This window comes from Myotis yumanensis, unplaced genomic scaffold (genome assembly GCF_028538775.1).
Source record: "Myotis yumanensis isolate MYYU_CA2020_CCGP unplaced genomic scaffold, mMyoYum1.0.hap1 SCAF_4, whole genome shotgun sequence".
Taxonomy (NCBI): domain Eukaryota; kingdom Metazoa; phylum Chordata; class Mammalia; order Chiroptera; family Vespertilionidae; genus Myotis; species Myotis yumanensis.
In genome coordinates this window covers 28626531-28644305 of record NW_027223755.1, presented here as the reverse complement: position 1 = coordinate 28644305, position 17775 = coordinate 28626531, and the positions used below count along the sequence as shown (strand labels likewise).

Sequence of the window (17775 nt, the reverse complement as noted above, 5' to 3'; positions counted from 1 at the left end):
AGGCAGTTAGCACAGTGCTCTGGGGTTGCTTTGAAGGGATGTGTGGGGAGGGTGTGGTGCCTCAGCCTTCTTCTCTGGAATCATGGCCATGAAGGTGGACTTTGTGCCCTTGAGGCTCCTTGGAAGGAGGAGGGGAACAGGTAGATCTGGGTGTGGCAGCAGCATCCCTGGGGACAACTGAACAGGGGACTTGCTAATTACGGTAACTATCTCAAAAAAAGGTGACCTTTTTCTCTGCTGCCAGGAATCAGGATTCAGGTAGAGGCTGCAAACTTTGGGCTGGTCAGATGCATCTCTAAAGATTAAAGGATTGTGGAGAAATAGCAAAAAAAAAGCCGAACGCAGAGGAATCTGTTTACCCTTTAAATCACCGATTTCACTGTTGCTGAACCTTAAATTAAAATGCTTCTCTCAAAGGAAAATCACATGGCTTTTCTGGGGTTTAACTTGCAGACTTTGTGTCTAAAGGTCACTTGGCAAACAGCATAAATGTGATGGTAAAGTGCAGGGTGGACAGAGGGCTGAGACCTCCCACTTGACAGAATTGAGGGCACAGGCAGGCTCTCCCTCCCAGCGTGGCCTCTGCACATGTTGGTGTAAGAAGAGTACACTTCTTCGGTGTTTTGAAATGGACAGTATTAAAGAGCCTGATGTCTCCTTGGAGAACAAGTGGCAGATACAGCATTCCGATGTCTAGCCCCCATGTCAGAGTACTTCAATTTAGTGAGTCTGGGTCAATATTTTTTATTGGGGATCTTATATTGGGCCAGAATGACAGACTTTTAGATGTAATGCAGGACCTTCCACCCATCCACCCAGTTGTTCATCTATCCAACTACCCCTCTATCTATCCACCCACCTATCCATCTATTATCCTTCCTCCCACCATCCATCCATCCATCCATCCAATCACCTGCCCGTCAACCATCCATCCACATACCCACCTATCCATTCATCCATCCCTCCATCATTTATCCATTCATAATCCATCATCCACCTACCCATCCATTCTTCTACTTTCCTCTCTCCCTCCCTCCTTTCTCTCCGTCCTCCTTCTATCCACCCACCTATCCTTTTTTTTTTCATCTATCCACCCATCCACCAAACATCCACTTATTCACTCACTCACTCGTTCATCTAAATACCCACCCATCAACTCATCCATCTGCAAATATAGGGTGACCCCCAAAATGTATACACACACACTTTGAATAATTATACATGCAGTGCTTATTGAAATAAATTTCATTTTCAAAATTGAGCTATCAGCTGTTAAAGTGTGTATACATTTTTTTGGACACCCTGTATATGAGTGACATCGTCCACCGTGTACCGGGACTATTCAAGACACTGGTAAAAGTGACCGGGACCAGCTCAGGCCTTTCCCAGGGGATCCCCCAGCCAACTGGGAGGAGCGCTGCCCTTTCCTGTGACACCGGGGAGAGTGGACATTCAGGGGGCACTGACCAGGGGCCAGAACCCAGTAGTGGGGGTTGGAGCAGGCTTCTAGAGGTGATGCCTAAGAGAAGCTGGAGTGGTGTTGGGGATGGTGGTTGGAAAGTGGGGGGTGAGAGTGGAAAGGAGATTGTTCTAGACAGAGAACAAGTGGGAGGCTCAGGAACTCAGAGATGTGTCTCATTAGGCTGGAGCCTGGAGTGTGGTCTCAGGGACCTGCACTCCACTCAGGGTAGACAGCTCCCTCTGACATCCCCAGCAGGCCCACCTGTATTAGTTTCCTGGGGCTGCTGTAACAAAGCATTACAACCTGGGTGGGATGGGGGCGGGGGGGGCTTCAAACAACGGAAATTGATTTTATTCACCTTTAAAATGTACTATTTTTATATAGTTTTGGGGTCTGAGTCTGAAATCAAGCATAGGAAGGGCTGGCTCCTTCCGCAAGGCCCGGAGATAATCTGTTCCACGCCTCTCTCCCAGCTTCTAGGGGTGACTGGTGATCCTGGGCATTGTGAGCTGTGGCTGCCTCACTCTCATCTCTCCCTCCGTCATCCCATGGCCTTCTCCCTGCTGCGTCTCTGTCTCTCTTCTCTTCTTATAAGGTCGCCAGTCATATTGGGTGAAGCCTTCCCCACTCTAGTATGACCTCCTCTTACCTAATTACATTCCATTAAGTATACGTCCTGTGTGGGAATACCACTGCCCAGCCGCACAGCTAACATTAAGAAGATGACAACCCCTTGTGTTAGTGAGTTTGTGGAGCAACAGGGACTCTAATACTATCTATCCTCTGATACTCTCATACATCCGCTAATGCTACCCCTAATGCTCTCGTTTACCCCCTGACACTGTGCTAACATAATAGTAATGATATATTTCAAATGAGGTGCTGGGGTTAGGACTTCACTGTCTCTTGCTGGGGCACAGAAGTTAACCTCTAGTGCCCCCCATAAGTCAATGCCATCTGCTAACAGGTCCTCCCTTACCTGCTGAAATGTTCCATTCGTGAACTCTCAGTGTGTTGTGACAGACAGGTGTGTACGTGTTCTGCTGGGCACGTGGTTGGAGGTGGAATTGTTGTGTTTGGGGATGTACTTCTCCGTAGGCTGGAACTCCTGAGAAGCAGAGGATTCCCTGATTCAGCAGAGGGGGTGCTCAGGAGAAAATGGGAAGGAAATGGGGCAAAGGGGACAAAGGCTAAGAATGGGCCTGGTCTCAGGAGCTGTCTAGCCAGCCCGCCCTGGGGCACTCTGGGGCACAGACCCCCCTCAGGCCAGGGTCAGGCTTTTGCCCATGGTCAGTGGTTGGTAACTGGCATCCCCATCCCAGGGCAGGCCTAGGCCCAAGCCCCAGGAGTCTCCATGTGAGGGGCCCAGTCACCCAGGCATCCCCCGGGGTGGTTCCAGGTGTGAGCTGTGTTGTCCTGCACCAGGTGCCACACCTGAAGGCAAAAAACATCCCATATGCCAGACGGAGAGCTTGCAGCATTTGCTAATGTGGTTCAACCTTGAAGACGCACACTACTTTCCAGGTCGCATATCATTTATTCTCATGCTCGAAATGTGTTAGCATTCCCATTGCTCGGCCTGCTCGACATGGGTGGGGAGTGTCCGGCCTCTGGAGTTTACCAGGTGTGGTGGGCTGAGGTGGAGTTGCCTCACAGCTTCCCCTGCATGTCCTAGCTTACGGATAAGGTTGAGCATCTTTTTGTGGGACCGTTGGCCATTTGGACCCACCTCTCCTTGTGTGCCTGTTCATTTTCCTATTGGCTTCTCTCTCTTTTTCTTATTGATTGGTAGGAATTCTCTACATATGCAGGGTATAAGCCCTTTATCACTTCCATTTGTGTCATAGCTCTGAGAAGTATGTGGCTATCTGTCTGGCTGCCTAGGAGGAACCCCAGCCTAGTAGCTGGGATCGGAACACGGAGGAAACTCCCATTGTAACAAGTGGCTGCCGAGACAACACCCCTCAGTAGTTCTGGGGTGGCCTGGCTCCATGGAACAGCTCCCTGGGACCATCCAGAGAGGCACAAAGTTCCCAGGCTGTGCCCAGCTGACCACGAAGATCTCTGCTGACCGCAGTGGACCCAGTATGAGAGTATGTATGTGTGCATACACATGCTCACGTGTGATGTGAAGCATGCCTGGTGCGTGTGCTTGTGTGTATGTGTACATGCAGGTATTCACATGTGTGAGTGTGGAATGTGGTATGTGTATGATGTGTGCAGCACGTGTGTGTCTATACGTGTGACATGTGCAGGATACACGCTGTGTGTGCATGTACATGTCTCTCTTTGTGTGGGAGAATATGTAAGAAAGGACAGCTTGGCTCCTGGCGTTCTCCCCACCCCAGAATGTGACACCTGGAAGGCTCCATGTGGGGCTGTGGCACAATCAGGCCTTTGTTTCATGACTTTTCTCAGGGTCCTGCAGATGCTCACACTGCAGCTGGGGTGAGGGCACAGCTGCAACAGAACAGGCCTGTGAGGCCATGGACAGCTAGTCCAAGTGGCCCATGCCTGCTCTGGTGACCAGGGAGCAGAGGGGACACAATGGTGCTGAGGTCTGCTCACCTTGTCCCATTGGGACAGGTCCTGTGTCCAGCCCAGGGTCTGTTGTGATGGCTGACAGAGGTGGAGACACCTGTGGAGCCAGGAGGGGGAGGGCTGGGTCATAGCCAAGGGGCAGGCAGCACCCCAGGAAAGCAGCAGCAGGAAGCGCTGGACAGTTGAGGCATGGCCCACCTGCATGTGGCCAGATGGGCAGAGCCCAATGGGCAGACTCTGTGGGGTCCCCTGGTCCCTGGGAAAGTGAGACCCAAAGGAAGTGAGGACATTCTTTGGGGACCTGGGGCAAGAATAACCATGCAGGGGTGGGTGTGTCTGCCGGATACCCTGGCTGGGAGCAGGGCTGGAGGGTCTGGCAGTAGTGACCAGTGTCCCACAGCCTGGAGGGAGTGACTGGCTGCCTGACCACTCAGATCACAGAATTGGGCTTGTTTCAAGTATAATGATAAGCCACAGAGCTCTCCTCTAAGCTGTGGCCTGAGCTGACTGATATCTGGAAGGACTCCTTTGGCCATAGAGTGGATGAAAAGCCCTCAGACACCAAGGACAGGGAGCCACTTGAGACTCTGGTACATGTCCCTGGAAGGGGCACTTGGCCCAGCAGGCATGGTGGTCAGACACAGGGCTGAAGTCTGGCCACGCAGGAGCCTGAAGGGGAGCTGATGGGCCGGATGAGGACTCTAGAGAGGCAGGACAGTGTAGGTTGGCCCGAGCCAGCGGGCACCAGGGAACCTGCAGGCCTGGGCCGTGGGTGGGGTCCAGGTTAAGCCCAGCAGACCTTTAGGGCCCAGGCTGTGCTCCCTCTGGTCTGGGAGGTGCCCAGTGAAGAACTCAGGAGGGAGTGAAGCTGTGAGCCTGAGGCAGCCAGCCCATAAAAACAATGGGGCGAGCAAAAAAGGGGCCACACAGCTGGGGTTGTCTTTCCCGCATACGGTTTTTATTGTTGGTGATGCTGGGTATGGACACAGACAGACATTGACAACATCGGTGTTCTACATGGAGCTCTCGATGCTCCCCCAAAGGAGGAGAGGACAGACCTGATTCCTCTTGGCCACACTGCAGACAGCCTCCAGCTGACAGTCCGTCCCCCCACCGCCCGCCTCCCCGCCCTAGAGGCAAGTTCCATACCCCCTGGGGACAGCGTCCAAGGTAGGGGGTGCCGAGAAGGCCCTGCAAGGCCAGCACACGCAGTGGGACTTCTCCACGGGGCACAGAGCTGTGCCAGAGCGTATGGTCAGCAGCCCCGTGCATCCTGAGCCCGATGGCCGCTTTCCCTCCAGGCAGACCCAGGTGCCCGGAGAGCAGTCCTCGGCTAGCAGTCCTCACTTGGTTTTGTTAAACAACAACTGGACATCAGCAAACAGATTTTCAGAGACCCATCCTACATCTGAGCATTAGTTTTGATTCACAGGTAAATATGATTTAAAAAATCCATTCCCTAACTTAAAAAGTGTTGTTATCGATGTGATGTGTGCCAGAGAGAAATACAATCCTGGCGGGGTCCCAGGCTGCCTGCCTGTGGGGCTCTGCATGGTCGGGGCCCAGAGCTGGGGATCCACAGCAAGGTGAGCATGAGCTGACCACGGCCCACACCAGGCAGGAGTGGTGGCGGCCATACAGATGCCACAGGATTTGTTTTTCTCAGTGACAAGGACATAAATAGCCTTCCCTTCATACACGGACCCTCGCCCTCCGTGGCTCTGAACAGATGCAGTGTGTAACGTGGAGACATGAGCATCCCCGCCCCGCCCCTCACTTGATCAACTTTTGCAGGTCTTCCATTTCACCTTGTGCACAATTAGGCAAAATATGGTATCATTTTAAAAATATGAACAAAATAAGTGACCCAGGGAGCTGCTGTGAGCACTGGGCTCTCACAGCGTGCACAAATAATTTCTGTATTTCTTTTCGGCACACAGATGAGCGAGGCCTGTGCTCTGGATGGCGGCTGAGGGTGGGGAACGTGTTACATGAATAGAACACAGTTTTCTACCTGCGGGAATGGGCACAGATCTACGGGGTTACACAGCGACACAGGACGACGGCAGGCCCTCTCCTCGTGGCATAAGGTGTAAACAGTCAGAAGATAAAGCTCCTGTGTTTCCAGCGAAGCAGAAGTTAAATAGTGGAGCAGCCCTCCTTTCTGTCCGAGCTCAGCTTTTCCGTCTTGGTTTGCATCTCTCCCACAGGGACGGCTGCCCAGGGCCTTCCTTCTCCACTCTCCGCTACACCATGAGCCAGTGGCGCAGCTGCGAAGAAAATGGGCTTATTTAGAAGTGAATTGAGAAGCCTATGACTGACTGGTAGCTGTGAGGGGTCTCAGCAGAGAGGATGGTGAGGATACAGCCGGGGACCTCATGGGGGCTGGGCCAGTTGCTGGCCAGACAAACACTGCACACCAGCAAACCTGGGGCTGGTCTCAGATGGCATCCCCACAGCATGTGTGTCATTGGGGTGTCTCCAGACCCCCACAGCCACTCTCCTGGGGCCTCTGGTCCGTCCCTGAAAGGCTGTGCCCTGCAGTTCTATGTCACTTACATGACCCCAACAGGGGCGGGAGCAGGCCTCATTACCACTCGGGACGGATGAGATCGACAGGCCGGCTATTCAGTCTTCCTGCAAATGTCATCGCCTATTATGCAGCTGGGAGTTCAGTCTATTTTTGAGCACAAGCCATTCGATCACACTAAATGGCAAGAACTACGCTTTTTAAACATTTTTAAAACAAGGGCATGCAGGGCTTCTTTCTGACACAGTCACGGCAGGGACAGGGAGATGCTCAATCTGCCACTGGTCCCCTGTAGGGCTCTTCTATCACCCACATGGGGTCAGGACTCCAGGGGGCCGGCAGCGACCCACAGGTGAGGCCAGCACTGGCGGAGTCCAGGTGCTCTGTAAAGGGAACTGGTGGGCAAGGGAGGCCATGCGTGGGGCCCAGGGCCGAGCCCCAACCCTCTGTCCTGGCCACGGCAGCAGCAGAAGGCGACCTTTTCTGGAGGAAGGTGTGCTCAGGGGGCATCTCAGAACTCCAACAGATTAAGATCAAGCCATGAGCTCGTGAACAAGGACACCAGGAACATGGCTGCAGCCCACCCTCAGTGGAGTCAGAACAATCAGAAACTTCAGACCCCACAGACCAGAGAGGTTGCCACTGTCAGATTGCGGGGCAGCTGTGTAAAACGTTTTAAAAGTGACATCTGCCACCTACAATGATGGTGTATTTCACAAGAAACGGGCAGACCAAATGCAGCTTCCAGGGGTGAAGTGAAGTGTAGCTGTCGGTGAAGTGGGATACAATCAGAGAGTCATGCGGTGGAGGATGAGGACCCTGTTGTGCCAGGTTTACATAGTGAATGTCATGTAGCAGGTGGAGGGAGTGGGCCACAGCCATACACAAGGGTAGTTCTGGTCAAGATGGAGTAATAGGGACTGAATTTACTCTACTATCTGATGTTGCCCAAAAATTAATAAAATATACATAATAATGGTTGTCAGGACACGGGACCTCAGATGACAAGGGACAATGATACTGAGAGAAACAAGCATGGGGGCTCTCAGACTGCCCGGCTGGATGTGTCTGAGAAATCTGTAGGCTGCAGTGGGACCCTGGTGCAGCCAGGTGAACCCCCTGGTGCTGGGGACACCACGGCAGCTGGAGTTTTCAGTACAAAGTACCTAGAGGAGAGACCTGCACAGGGAGCCCTGGAGACCACAGGGTCCCCCCGAGGGTTCAGCTGAAGACTCTGTGCACAGGAGGTCTGGGAAAGAGCCACCCAACAGGATTAGAGGGAACAGCCTCTGAAATGCACCCTGGATGGATGGGAACCGTGCCTGCTCTACCAGCACAACTGGAAAATCCCAGGCTTGTAGGACACTGGGAACAGTACTCACAAAGGACTCACTTCTGTGGTGGGAAATAGCCCTACACTGGCTATTTCCTACACTGAATGCTGCTCTGTTCCTACCTAACAAATCCTAAAAAGCAAGTCCCCCAAAGATCACACTGTCCCCAAGTAACTTGACAATGTCCCAGAACAAAGCTCAAGAACATTTAATACCCAGCACCTAGCAAGGTAAAACTCACAATATTTGGAATGGAATTAAATATCACCAGACATGCACAGAAGCAGCAAAATTCACCTCTAATGAGAAAAGTCAACCAACAGAAACTGACATAAATGTTAAAATCAGCAGAGAAGGACATTAAACCTGTGATTATAACTGCACCCTATATGCTCAAAAAGTTCAGCAGAGACAGGAAAGCTGTGAAAAGACCCAAATTGAACTTCTAGAGAAGAAAACTACAATGTGTGAGACGATAAATTGCTGGATTATCAGCACATTAGATATTGCAGAGGAAACAAATAGTGAAGTAAAATACAACAGAAAGCATAGGAAATAAAACAGAGAAAAAAGAAAATTAAAGTGGCCTAATACATGTAATTAGAGCCCTTGAAAGAGGTGGGAGCAGAAAAAATGCTGAAGAAATGATAGCCAGAATTTCCCAAATTTGCTGAAAACTATGAATGCAGAGTTCCAAGAGGCTTAATGAGCTGTAGGTATAAGAAGCAAAAAGAGAGGTGCTGTAACTACACACATGGAAAAACAACAACAAAAAACCCCAAAGAATCAATCAGCATAATGCCCAGGTGAGTCTCACACACCAGAGCCCCAAAGGGAAACAGAGAGGCAAGAGGCAAGATTTAAGTCTACCTGCAAAATTCCCAGAACTGACAAAAAAGATGGACCCACACACCCTAGTCACACAAGATATTCTGAGAGGGGTCAATGGGGGAAATAAGGGAAATATCTGTAATACTTTGAGCAATAAAGATAAATTTTAAAAAAGAGAAAGGCACACTACAGGGAAACTTCAATACCAAAAGCAAAGGAAACAGGAAAGGGTCCATAGCACATGGCAACCATGCTCCATAGGACTGCAAGTTTTTCAGTGTGTCGACAGAGGCAGCAGTGGAGAATTAATGTCTTCAAAATGCTGAAAGATAATAACTGAAACAGGCGGTGATATAAAAGCAGACTTGAAGAAATCACAATATATATTAAAATAAGCTTAGAACTGAATGATGAGGAAAATACTGTTAAAAGTTGTGGAATGCAGCCAACAGGGTATTTTGAAGAAAAGTCATAGCCTTGAAGGCTTATATGAGAAAACTGAAAGGTTGAAAATTAGTGATCCAAGGTCTAAATTAAGATGTTGACAAAAGTATAACAGAGTAAACCCAAAGAATAAAGAAATAATAAAGACAGGAGGGGAAATTAATGAGATAGAAAGCAAAGAATGAATAGCAGTCTGCACCAACTCATCTGTCCTTCAAAGTGTGTAAGAGGAAGTTCTCTGTCTTAATGGACCACCTTGCCCACCCCTGCCTCAAATAGTGCCCCTTTGATGGTTTTTGAATCAATGTGGCATCCACATCCTGGAAGGATTGGCCATCCAGCAGTCATAGCTGTCATTAGCACCCTGACTCAGCTCTCACCTGATCTGAGCCCTTCTCACAAGGTAGTAGAAGAGGGCGTGTCTGCCAGGTCACCTTCCACTGACCAGCTATGTTACTGTGGGGTGTTCCTTAGTCTCTCCGTGCTTCAGGGGCACCCTCTTGGAAGAGAGAGTGACAACTTACCTCGTAGGATGTGGGAGTTAAAATGTGTCACACATTTTACTTTGTCTCTCAACAACATTAGGGCCATTTCCACAGCTGCTCCATAGCATATGGTAAACACGTATGGAAGCTCATGCATGCTCAGATGGCTCACAGTTGTAAGGTGAGGAGAAAGAATAAATCCTGCCACAGGCCTGATATGACCCCTACTCTCTCTCACCAGAGCCTCCCTTTATCTCCCCCAGCCTCCTCGTAACCCCACCTCATAGCAGCCCGAGCGAGGGAGCCTGTCGATGTCATCAGATCTGGGCTCCATCAGATCTTGGCGCCAGACCTTCAGCCTCTCACCTCCTGCAGATGACCAGCAAGGTGGCCCACCCCTCAGGGCCTTTCCCTGTGATGTGCCCCCCCGCCCCCCCACCCACCTTGTAATGCAGGCCCTTCCCTTCACACAGATGACTGCTCAGATGCCATGTCTTGGTGGGCCTCAAGTCAGGTTCCGCCCCTCTCTGCTTTCTCTTTCTCCGCCTGCTGTCTGCACCTGATACACTTCGTCTGCTGCCCGCCCTCCTTAGGTCAGGGGTTCTCAGAAGGTGGTAGCAGGGAGCATTCTCTGAATGAGTGAATGAGCCTCCCAGCCTTCTGAGGGCCGTGGTTCAAGGACAGGCTTGCTCTCCAGATCTATGTGCATCCAGCCGAGGGAACAGTGGGGGCAGCAGAACTCACTCACCGTGAACTGGCGCACCTCCCCGCTGTCCACCAGCTCGCGCTCTTTCTCGGGGGTGATGGCGTGGGCCACTTTCTAGGAGAAATGGAGAGGCCGTGGGTGCCGGCACACACTCAGTAAGGCGACTAGACTCCCTGGTTGGCAATGTGGTGGTCAGGTACGGGAGCTGACATCCGGGTCCCCTTAGGTCCTGGAGCAGAGTCCAGCACAAGTTAAAGACGCAGATGCTGGAGAAGTTTTGTCTCCACATCAGCTCTCGGTGGGCTCCGAGGGAAGGTGAACAACACCCACCCCCACTGGCCCAAGTCCGGCCCCGGGGCACCTGAAGCTCACATGCCACGCAGGAGGAGCCTGCTTTCTGTCACATTCAGCTCCAGGAAGCTCGTCTTTCTTCCACTTCCTGCCCCAGTGGCCCAGGCCCCAGGGCTGGACAGAGCGACTGTGCTCCTTGCTGGTCCTCCAGGACCCATCTGTCAGCAGCTGCCAGGTTTCCTCTTAGTGTTGCAGCCTCAGAAGACCCTCCCATAGCCTCACCTGTCTCAGATACTGAGATTTTATGTGGTCTATATTCAGAGTTTGGCTGGCGGGAGGTAAAAGTCCACTTGATGTAGTTGGTGGCCTCATGGTCAGGCGACCGGGATGGGTAAGGGGCCCTGCTCACATACGCACCTCCCGCAGGGACCCGGGCAGGATGCAGAACTTGTAGGCCGCATAGATGGGCACCATGGACATGGAGGACGCTGCGATGGACCAGCCCAGTGCGTTGGCCCACTCGGGGAAGACGTAGTCTCCATAGTGCGGGGGCCTGAAGGTCACAATGCTGACCACGACCACAAACTGAAACCAAGGGTAGAGGTCATGCGGCTGCACTCGGCCAGCAGGCGGGGGGTGCAGAGGTGGAATGGGGCCAGCGTGTCAGGGCCGGGGGTCTTCCAGCCACCACAGCTCTAGGGGCCCTGGCCCCGCAGACCAGGGAACCCAGGCAGTGGCCTGCTTCTCCTGCTGCTCCGAGTCCCCAGCTGCTGCCACAGGATGGTGCTCCTGAGGTGCACGTCCTCTCAGTTCTGAGTTTGACGGTGGGCATTCCCATTGCTGTCCTTTGACAACCTCACACCTTGTCCCATCGGGGGACCTGAGTATGTAGAGCAGCACAAGAACACCTCGTCTGTCTAGAGTTCACACCCCCACAGCCTCCGCCCTCCTGAGTACGGGGAGATGGGCATATTGGAGACAGGCCTCGGGCTGCCACGTGGGGGTGGCAAGCAGCTTCCAAAGGTTTGGGTGCAGCTCTGTGAGAAGCACCGTCATATCAGGTGCTGCACCCTGACTCCTCCCTCTTTCTCTCACTAGCCTCTGGGCTGGCCCATGACGGGGTCAGCCTAAGCTGCCTGTCCATCCCAGGTCTGTCCGAGGTGCCCACTGGGCTGGCTGGGGTGAGGGGAGAGCCAGGGGTCAGGGGGTGCTGGCCTCTGTGCATAGCTCCCCGACTCTGCACTCAGGCCTGGACTTGGCCTTGAATGGCCATCTGGAGTCACCTGTCCAGACCTGCTGGGGTAGTTCAGGTGTCGAGAGCCATCGGGTCTCAGTCACAACCACTCAGCCCTGCTCCTACAGCGAGGAAACAGCCTCGGGCAGCCTGTAAGGCAGGGCTGGGGAACCTCTTTTCTGCCAAGGGCCATTTGGGTATTTATAACATCATTCATGGGCCATACAAAATGATCAACTTAAACATTAGCCTGCTATATTTGGTCAAACATTTAATTACCTCACCTCTAATGCCTTGGCAGGGCCAGACCAAATGATTTTGCAGGATTATATGGCCGGCAGGCTGGACGTTCCCCATCCCTGCTGTAAATGAATGGCACAGCTATGTTTTAATAAAACAGGCACATGTGGTTTTGGCGCAGACAATAAAAGCCAGGCAGCTGTTGGACGGTGAGAGGTGCCTGTGCCTGGGGAGGCCCCCGAGGGCAGAGTGGTGACAGAATCCACCTTACTCTGTCCTCTGGACTGAGTACTTGCTGCCCCAGGAGGTTTAAATTCTACCTTGGTCTTCAAGGCAAAACGCCAATAACCTCACTCATCTCAGGCCTCCCCCCAAACGCAGAGGTATGGCCGAATGCAGGACACACTAGGGCCTTCATGGAGGAGATCACCCTAGATTCCACGTGAGGTCCTCAGTGGGCTTGGGGGGGGGGGGGGGGCACGCCTTCAGGAGGCCAGAGAGGATTTCAGGGACCAGCCGGCCCTCCTGGAGGCCTGCATGACCACCGACTCCACCTCAGAGACTCAGAGACCTGGTCTCCAGGCAGCATGGCCCCCCCCACCCCCCCAGCCTTGGTGAAACCTGCCTGCAGCCACCACTGACCCTGGGGTGATGCGAGAGCTGGGCAGAGCAGGGACATGCATGGCCTTTGGCCCCTTACCAGGAGGAAGCAGGGGCTGACGAACTTCCAGCACAGCCGCCAGTAGAGGCTGGGCCGCTGCCCGGTCATCTGCTTGATGTCATCACTAAACTGTCGCACGCCTGGGGAGCCAAGCAGGGAGGTCAGGACAGCACTTTCTCTGAGGCCCAGGCAAAGCCCTTGGTCCTTGCTGACCCCCGGGGCCGCCCCAGGGGACCTCAAGCCCAGACTGCCTCCTGTAGGGACCAGCCCCCCTCCAGACTGCCCGGAGCTCTTGCTGACGGCGGTCCCCACACATGTTCCCCATGGTGACACTGGGTGAAGTTTGCTCCTCAATCCTGATGAGGAAGACCGGTGTGGTACCAGCCACTCTGCCTGACCCTCTCCACCCTCTGCTCACCTCAGGGGTCCCATAGCTGTCCTGCCCCGCCCGCCCCCCCCTCCCCCCGGCTGTCCTTGCTTCCCCTCTGCAATCATTATTTGTTTTTTCACTTCAAGAATTGTGGCAAAATGGATATAACAAAAAATTTACCATCTTAACCATTTTTAAGTTCTGCGGCATTAAGTACATTCATGCAGCCATCATCTCCATTGATCGCTAGGATTTCTCCATCTTCCCAAACTGAGACTCTGAACTCATTAAAGAATAACACGCCCCCCCCACCCCCCCACCCCACCCCCCCCCCCGTCTCTATGAGCTTGACAACATTAGGACCATCCTAGGAGTGAACTTGCAGAGGGTTTTTCCTTTTGGGACGGTTTATCTCAGCATAATGTCCTCGAGGTTCATCGTGTTGTAGCGTGTGTCAGGATTTCCTTTTTTTAAAGGATGAAAAGTATTCCATTGTATGTATATAGTCACCATTTTTTAAAGGAAAGTATTTCTAAATGACCAGTATTTTCTCCAGGTGATCTTAAAAGGGATTTCTCCTGCCCTGAATTTGCCCAGGCCTCTTGGCATGGCTGAGGCAAGTTTGCTGAGGGTATTGGGGTGCCACCCAGGCTGTCTTCAATGATCCAAGGGAATGATGCTGCCAAGCCTCTCATCTCTGTGATGCTGTGGTCACCACAATAAGCTTCCTAGAGCTAATGTTCTTCCCTTTTCCAGCCAGCTTCGCCAGGAAGGCAGCGGCACAGCCACAAAGCAGCAGCACCGTGGCCAGGTCCCCCGCCCGCCGAAGCACACCAGCCCCAGGAAAGGTTCCGTCCTTACCGTAGAACCAGGCCACCCCGATGGCCTCGATGAGCACCCCAAAGAGGATGGATGTGCCGGCTGCAAAGTGGTCCAGCAGAGTGAACACATAGATGCCACCCTGAAAGAGAAGGGAGTGCCCACTGAACTCCAGTGTCCTGGCGTGGCAGGCCTTGACCACAAAAGTGCTTCTCTTAAAACATAAGCCTGGCCTGTGGGTTCAATTTATAGACAGATTCTGTTTTACTACTCCCTATAAAGTCTAACTTGAGTCACTAAAATTCAATCTACCTGCAACTTCTTAGGGACACATCCATTATAAAAAAAAAAAAAAAAAGACGACTTCTCTTCTCCTGAGGGCTCCTGGTGGCATTAGAAATGAAAGCAGCCAAATGCCAAGCTGGGCAGAACCCCTACTGGGAAAGGAGGTGACCTGGGTGCCTCCCTCCCGCCCCATAAATCCACAGGCAGGTGGCCGAGCCAAGGGCACCTCCCAGGGAGCTGTCCAGGCACTGAAGTAACTCTAGACCATGTTCCATAGGTGCCAAGGCTACTCCATGCGACCACGGCTACCCAAGTGTGATCACTGCTGGCCTGAATGTGCTCGTGGCTACCTGTGAGTGACCACAGCTACCAGAGAGTGACCACGGCTACTCCATGTGGCCATGGCTACCCAAGTGTGACCACAGCTACCCAAGTATGATTATAAATCAAGGGTTGTTTTGGGGGGATGCTGTCTTAGAAGAGCTGTGGCTCTGTCTGGCCTGACCACACCAGCCTTTTGCTGCCCAGTGCTGAGTGCTAATGAGATATGGTCAAGTGAGCTGAGCCTGTACGTACATTGGTGACGCAGAAGAGGGAGAGAAGGAAGGTGACCAGGACGATGAAGAGGGTGAAGAGCTCCCGGTGCCTGTGCAGCAGCTGGAACTCATCAATGAGCCCGGTGATCACTGACTCCATCCCGCCCATCTGCAGCCAACACAGAGCAGGGGACGCGCTGGGGGGCACTCGGGACCACACCGAGGTGCGATTTACATGAGAGTCAGTAGATGTTCAACCAGAAAATGGACATGGAGTGGGAACTGCACAGTGTCCAGGGTGCAGAATGCCCTAAGGACAAGACAGCCCTGGTGAGGGCTTCTCTTGTGACATGGTTGTTGGAGAGAGAGGACTGGGCTGGATGCTCCGTCCACTGGTGGTGACTTTCCCAGCCACTGTGAAGTCCTGGGGGGAGGGGGTGGGGAGAAGTGCTCTGTGACTAACATACAAAGCCTTTCTGACTCTGAGTGTGTGTCCTGGGGGCCCTGACTGCTTGGGGTCCGTCTATCGAGACCACCTCCCCCAGGAAGTGCTGTCAGGACTGCATCCCCACCAGACCTGCTGTCCAAGGGCGTGGTCTACCCTGAGGGCCGGTGACCGGGCCGGCGGGAGAGGAGGTGGAGGGCTACAGAGTGTGACCAGCGTTCTCATGGGGAGGGACTCTGCACTTTCCAGGAAGCTCAGGGGAACAAGGCCAGTCACAAGGACCTTGGGGTTTCAGCAGGTCATGAGCAGGCAATGGGGAGGGAGGCTGAGGAAGTCCAGGAGGCCCAGGGCCAAACGAGGGCCCACTGTCCACCCCCTAGAACACCCCCTGTACACACACACACGAAAGGCCTCACGAGACCCTCAATGGGCAAGGCCTAGGCTGCGGCTAGAGACTTCTGTTGCCCTATCCTGCAGGTGCAGCCACCCCTCCTAGGGCTGACGGGCCGGGAAAGTGATGCATCATGAGGAATCTGCCTTGACTCTGTGTGGTCACATTACCCTGTTTTCCTGCACAGCCCTCTTGCTTCGTGTGTATTTAGGGCCCATGATGGCTCAGGCAGAGGGCGCAGCTGGCACCCGGAATGAAAAAAGAAGGGGTGAGTTGGTCCGAACACTTTATCCCGGTAATTGTGGGCCCCCTCCCTGCCACCCACGTGGCGCTCTGTGTGAACACAAGCTTTAGGGGACCCCAGGGAGCGTCTGTGGCTGCAGATGAGCCTGGCTGTGGTGGGCGGGACCAGGCATGGGAAATGCTGATGTCACTCACGGCACTGTCGATCCCCAGGGTGAGCAGCATGATGAAGAAAACCACAGCCCAGGCGGAGGACAGTGGGAGCGTGGCCAGCGCCTCGGGGTATATGATGAAAATCAGCCCTGGCCCTGAAAGCAGAACCTCAGGTTGCCACAAGTGTCACTTCACATTTACACCCTCTTTCCCTCCCCCAAGAGGCCCATTCGGCCCCCACAAGTGCCTCCAGATTCAGGAGCACAAAATCTTTTCCATCACAGCCTCCCCCGTCCTCCTTCCTGTGAATCTTGCAGACACCTGGCTCTGGACTCTAGGTAACGGAACCCAGCACCAGGGGCCACAGCTCTGCTCCAGATCTCTCCTGTCCATGGCTGTGAGGGCTTGGGGGGTGCGGGAGGGAGGACCTTTGGGGTCCTGCCTGTGTCCCTGAGCATTTGAGGGCCCTCTGGCTTGTTCTTCCTGAGTAGGTCGCTCACACACTTGCACTCACTATGGTTCGTGAGCAATACGTTGTAAATATTTTCTGTGCCCTGAAGTACTCTCAGTGTGATCTGTAAAACTACAGGCTGGATGCGCAGACCACATTCATGAGTGCTGCCTGGTGTGTTGCTGGGAACGGGAGTGCTCCTGGGCACATGCCAGTGCTCCTCAGATCAGCCCCTTCTACAACTTTCTGGAACTGGTATTGCTGGGTCAGGACAGGCGCTCTGGGCAGCCACACCCGCTCCTCATCCCCAAGAGGTGAGATCCAGGTGGAGGCGAAGGCTGTGAGCCTGGACGGAGAGGGGACGGGGCCAGCAGGACTCACCTAAAATGAGTTGCAATTTGGCTTTCAGTGACCTCAGAGTAAAATATATTCCTACGGGAAATTGGTAAATATTTCCACAGAAATTTTCATGGTCAATCAGAAGACACGCATACTTAGCTGACAAGCACCGCCCACTGAGACTCTGCTTTGGAAGCACCTTATAGCTCTTCTGTTTCTCCCAGGCCTCAGTAGACCTGCTGGCACCAGCCAGGAACGGGGAGCTTATATGGGCGCTTAGGTCTTTCTAGAGCAGTGGTTCTCAACCTTCCTAGTGCCGCGGCCCTTTAATACAGTTCCTCATGTTGTGGTGACCCCCAATTTCATTGTTACAAATTGAACATAATTAAAGCATAGTGATTAATCACAAAAACAATATGTAATTATATATGTGTTTTCCGATGGTCTTAGGCGACCCCTGTGAAAGGGTCATTCGACCCCCAAAGGGGTCACGACCCACAGGTTGAGAACCGTTGCTTTAGAGGATGGGACAAAGGCCAGAGACCGGCCAACCTCCCAGAGGCTCTATGGCTCTGGGGTCGGGCTGGGCTCTCTGATGACTGAAATGCAAGGCCAAGGGTTATTTCTTTGAGATGCTGTAAAGTCTAAATGCCATAAAGCCAGGAACCCAGAGAGAGATTCATCAGCTCTGTTGAATTAATGTCAACACCCTCACCTTTCATTTCTGTATCCGAGTTAACATTTCACCCTGTTTTCTTGAGAATTAGAGCCATAAATGACATTTACTTTGCTTGTCATGCAAATGCATAGAAAACATCCAGCTTTACCTTCAAGGGTTAATAGAGGTCTTTGCAAGTTATTCCTATTTATCATAATAAAGGGCAAAAAAGACCGGAGAAAATGCATACATGCAGGTGAGTAAATTTCACTGCTCTGTACTTATTTGCGTTTATGTTCCCATTCTCCCACGTTTATTAATGTTTC

At 52.8% G+C, this 17775-nt stretch overlaps 1 protein-coding gene across 1 annotated transcript in view; it reads right to left on the bottom strand.

Moving 5' to 3' along the window:
* Window positions 1–4947: 4947 nt before the first annotated feature.
* SLC6A3 (solute carrier family 6 member 3) overlaps window positions 4948–17775 on the bottom strand; it is a 31733-nt gene continuing 18905 nt past the window's right edge. The window contains exons 9-15 of the mRNA XM_070411442.1: window positions 16044–16156; window positions 14810–14938; window positions 13991–14090; window positions 12799–12899; window positions 11042–11209; window positions 10376–10447; window positions 4948–6273 (exon numbers count right to left, since the gene is read on the bottom strand). Of these exons, the coding sequence (XP_070267543.1) occupies window positions 6250–6273; window positions 10376–10447; window positions 11042–11209; window positions 12799–12899; window positions 13991–14090; window positions 14810–14938; window positions 16044–16156 (707 nt within the window). The 3' untranslated portion in view covers window positions 4948–6249. The remainder of the gene's footprint in view (window positions 6274–10375; window positions 10448–11041; window positions 11210–12798; window positions 12900–13990; window positions 14091–14809; window positions 14939–16043; window positions 16157–17775) is intronic.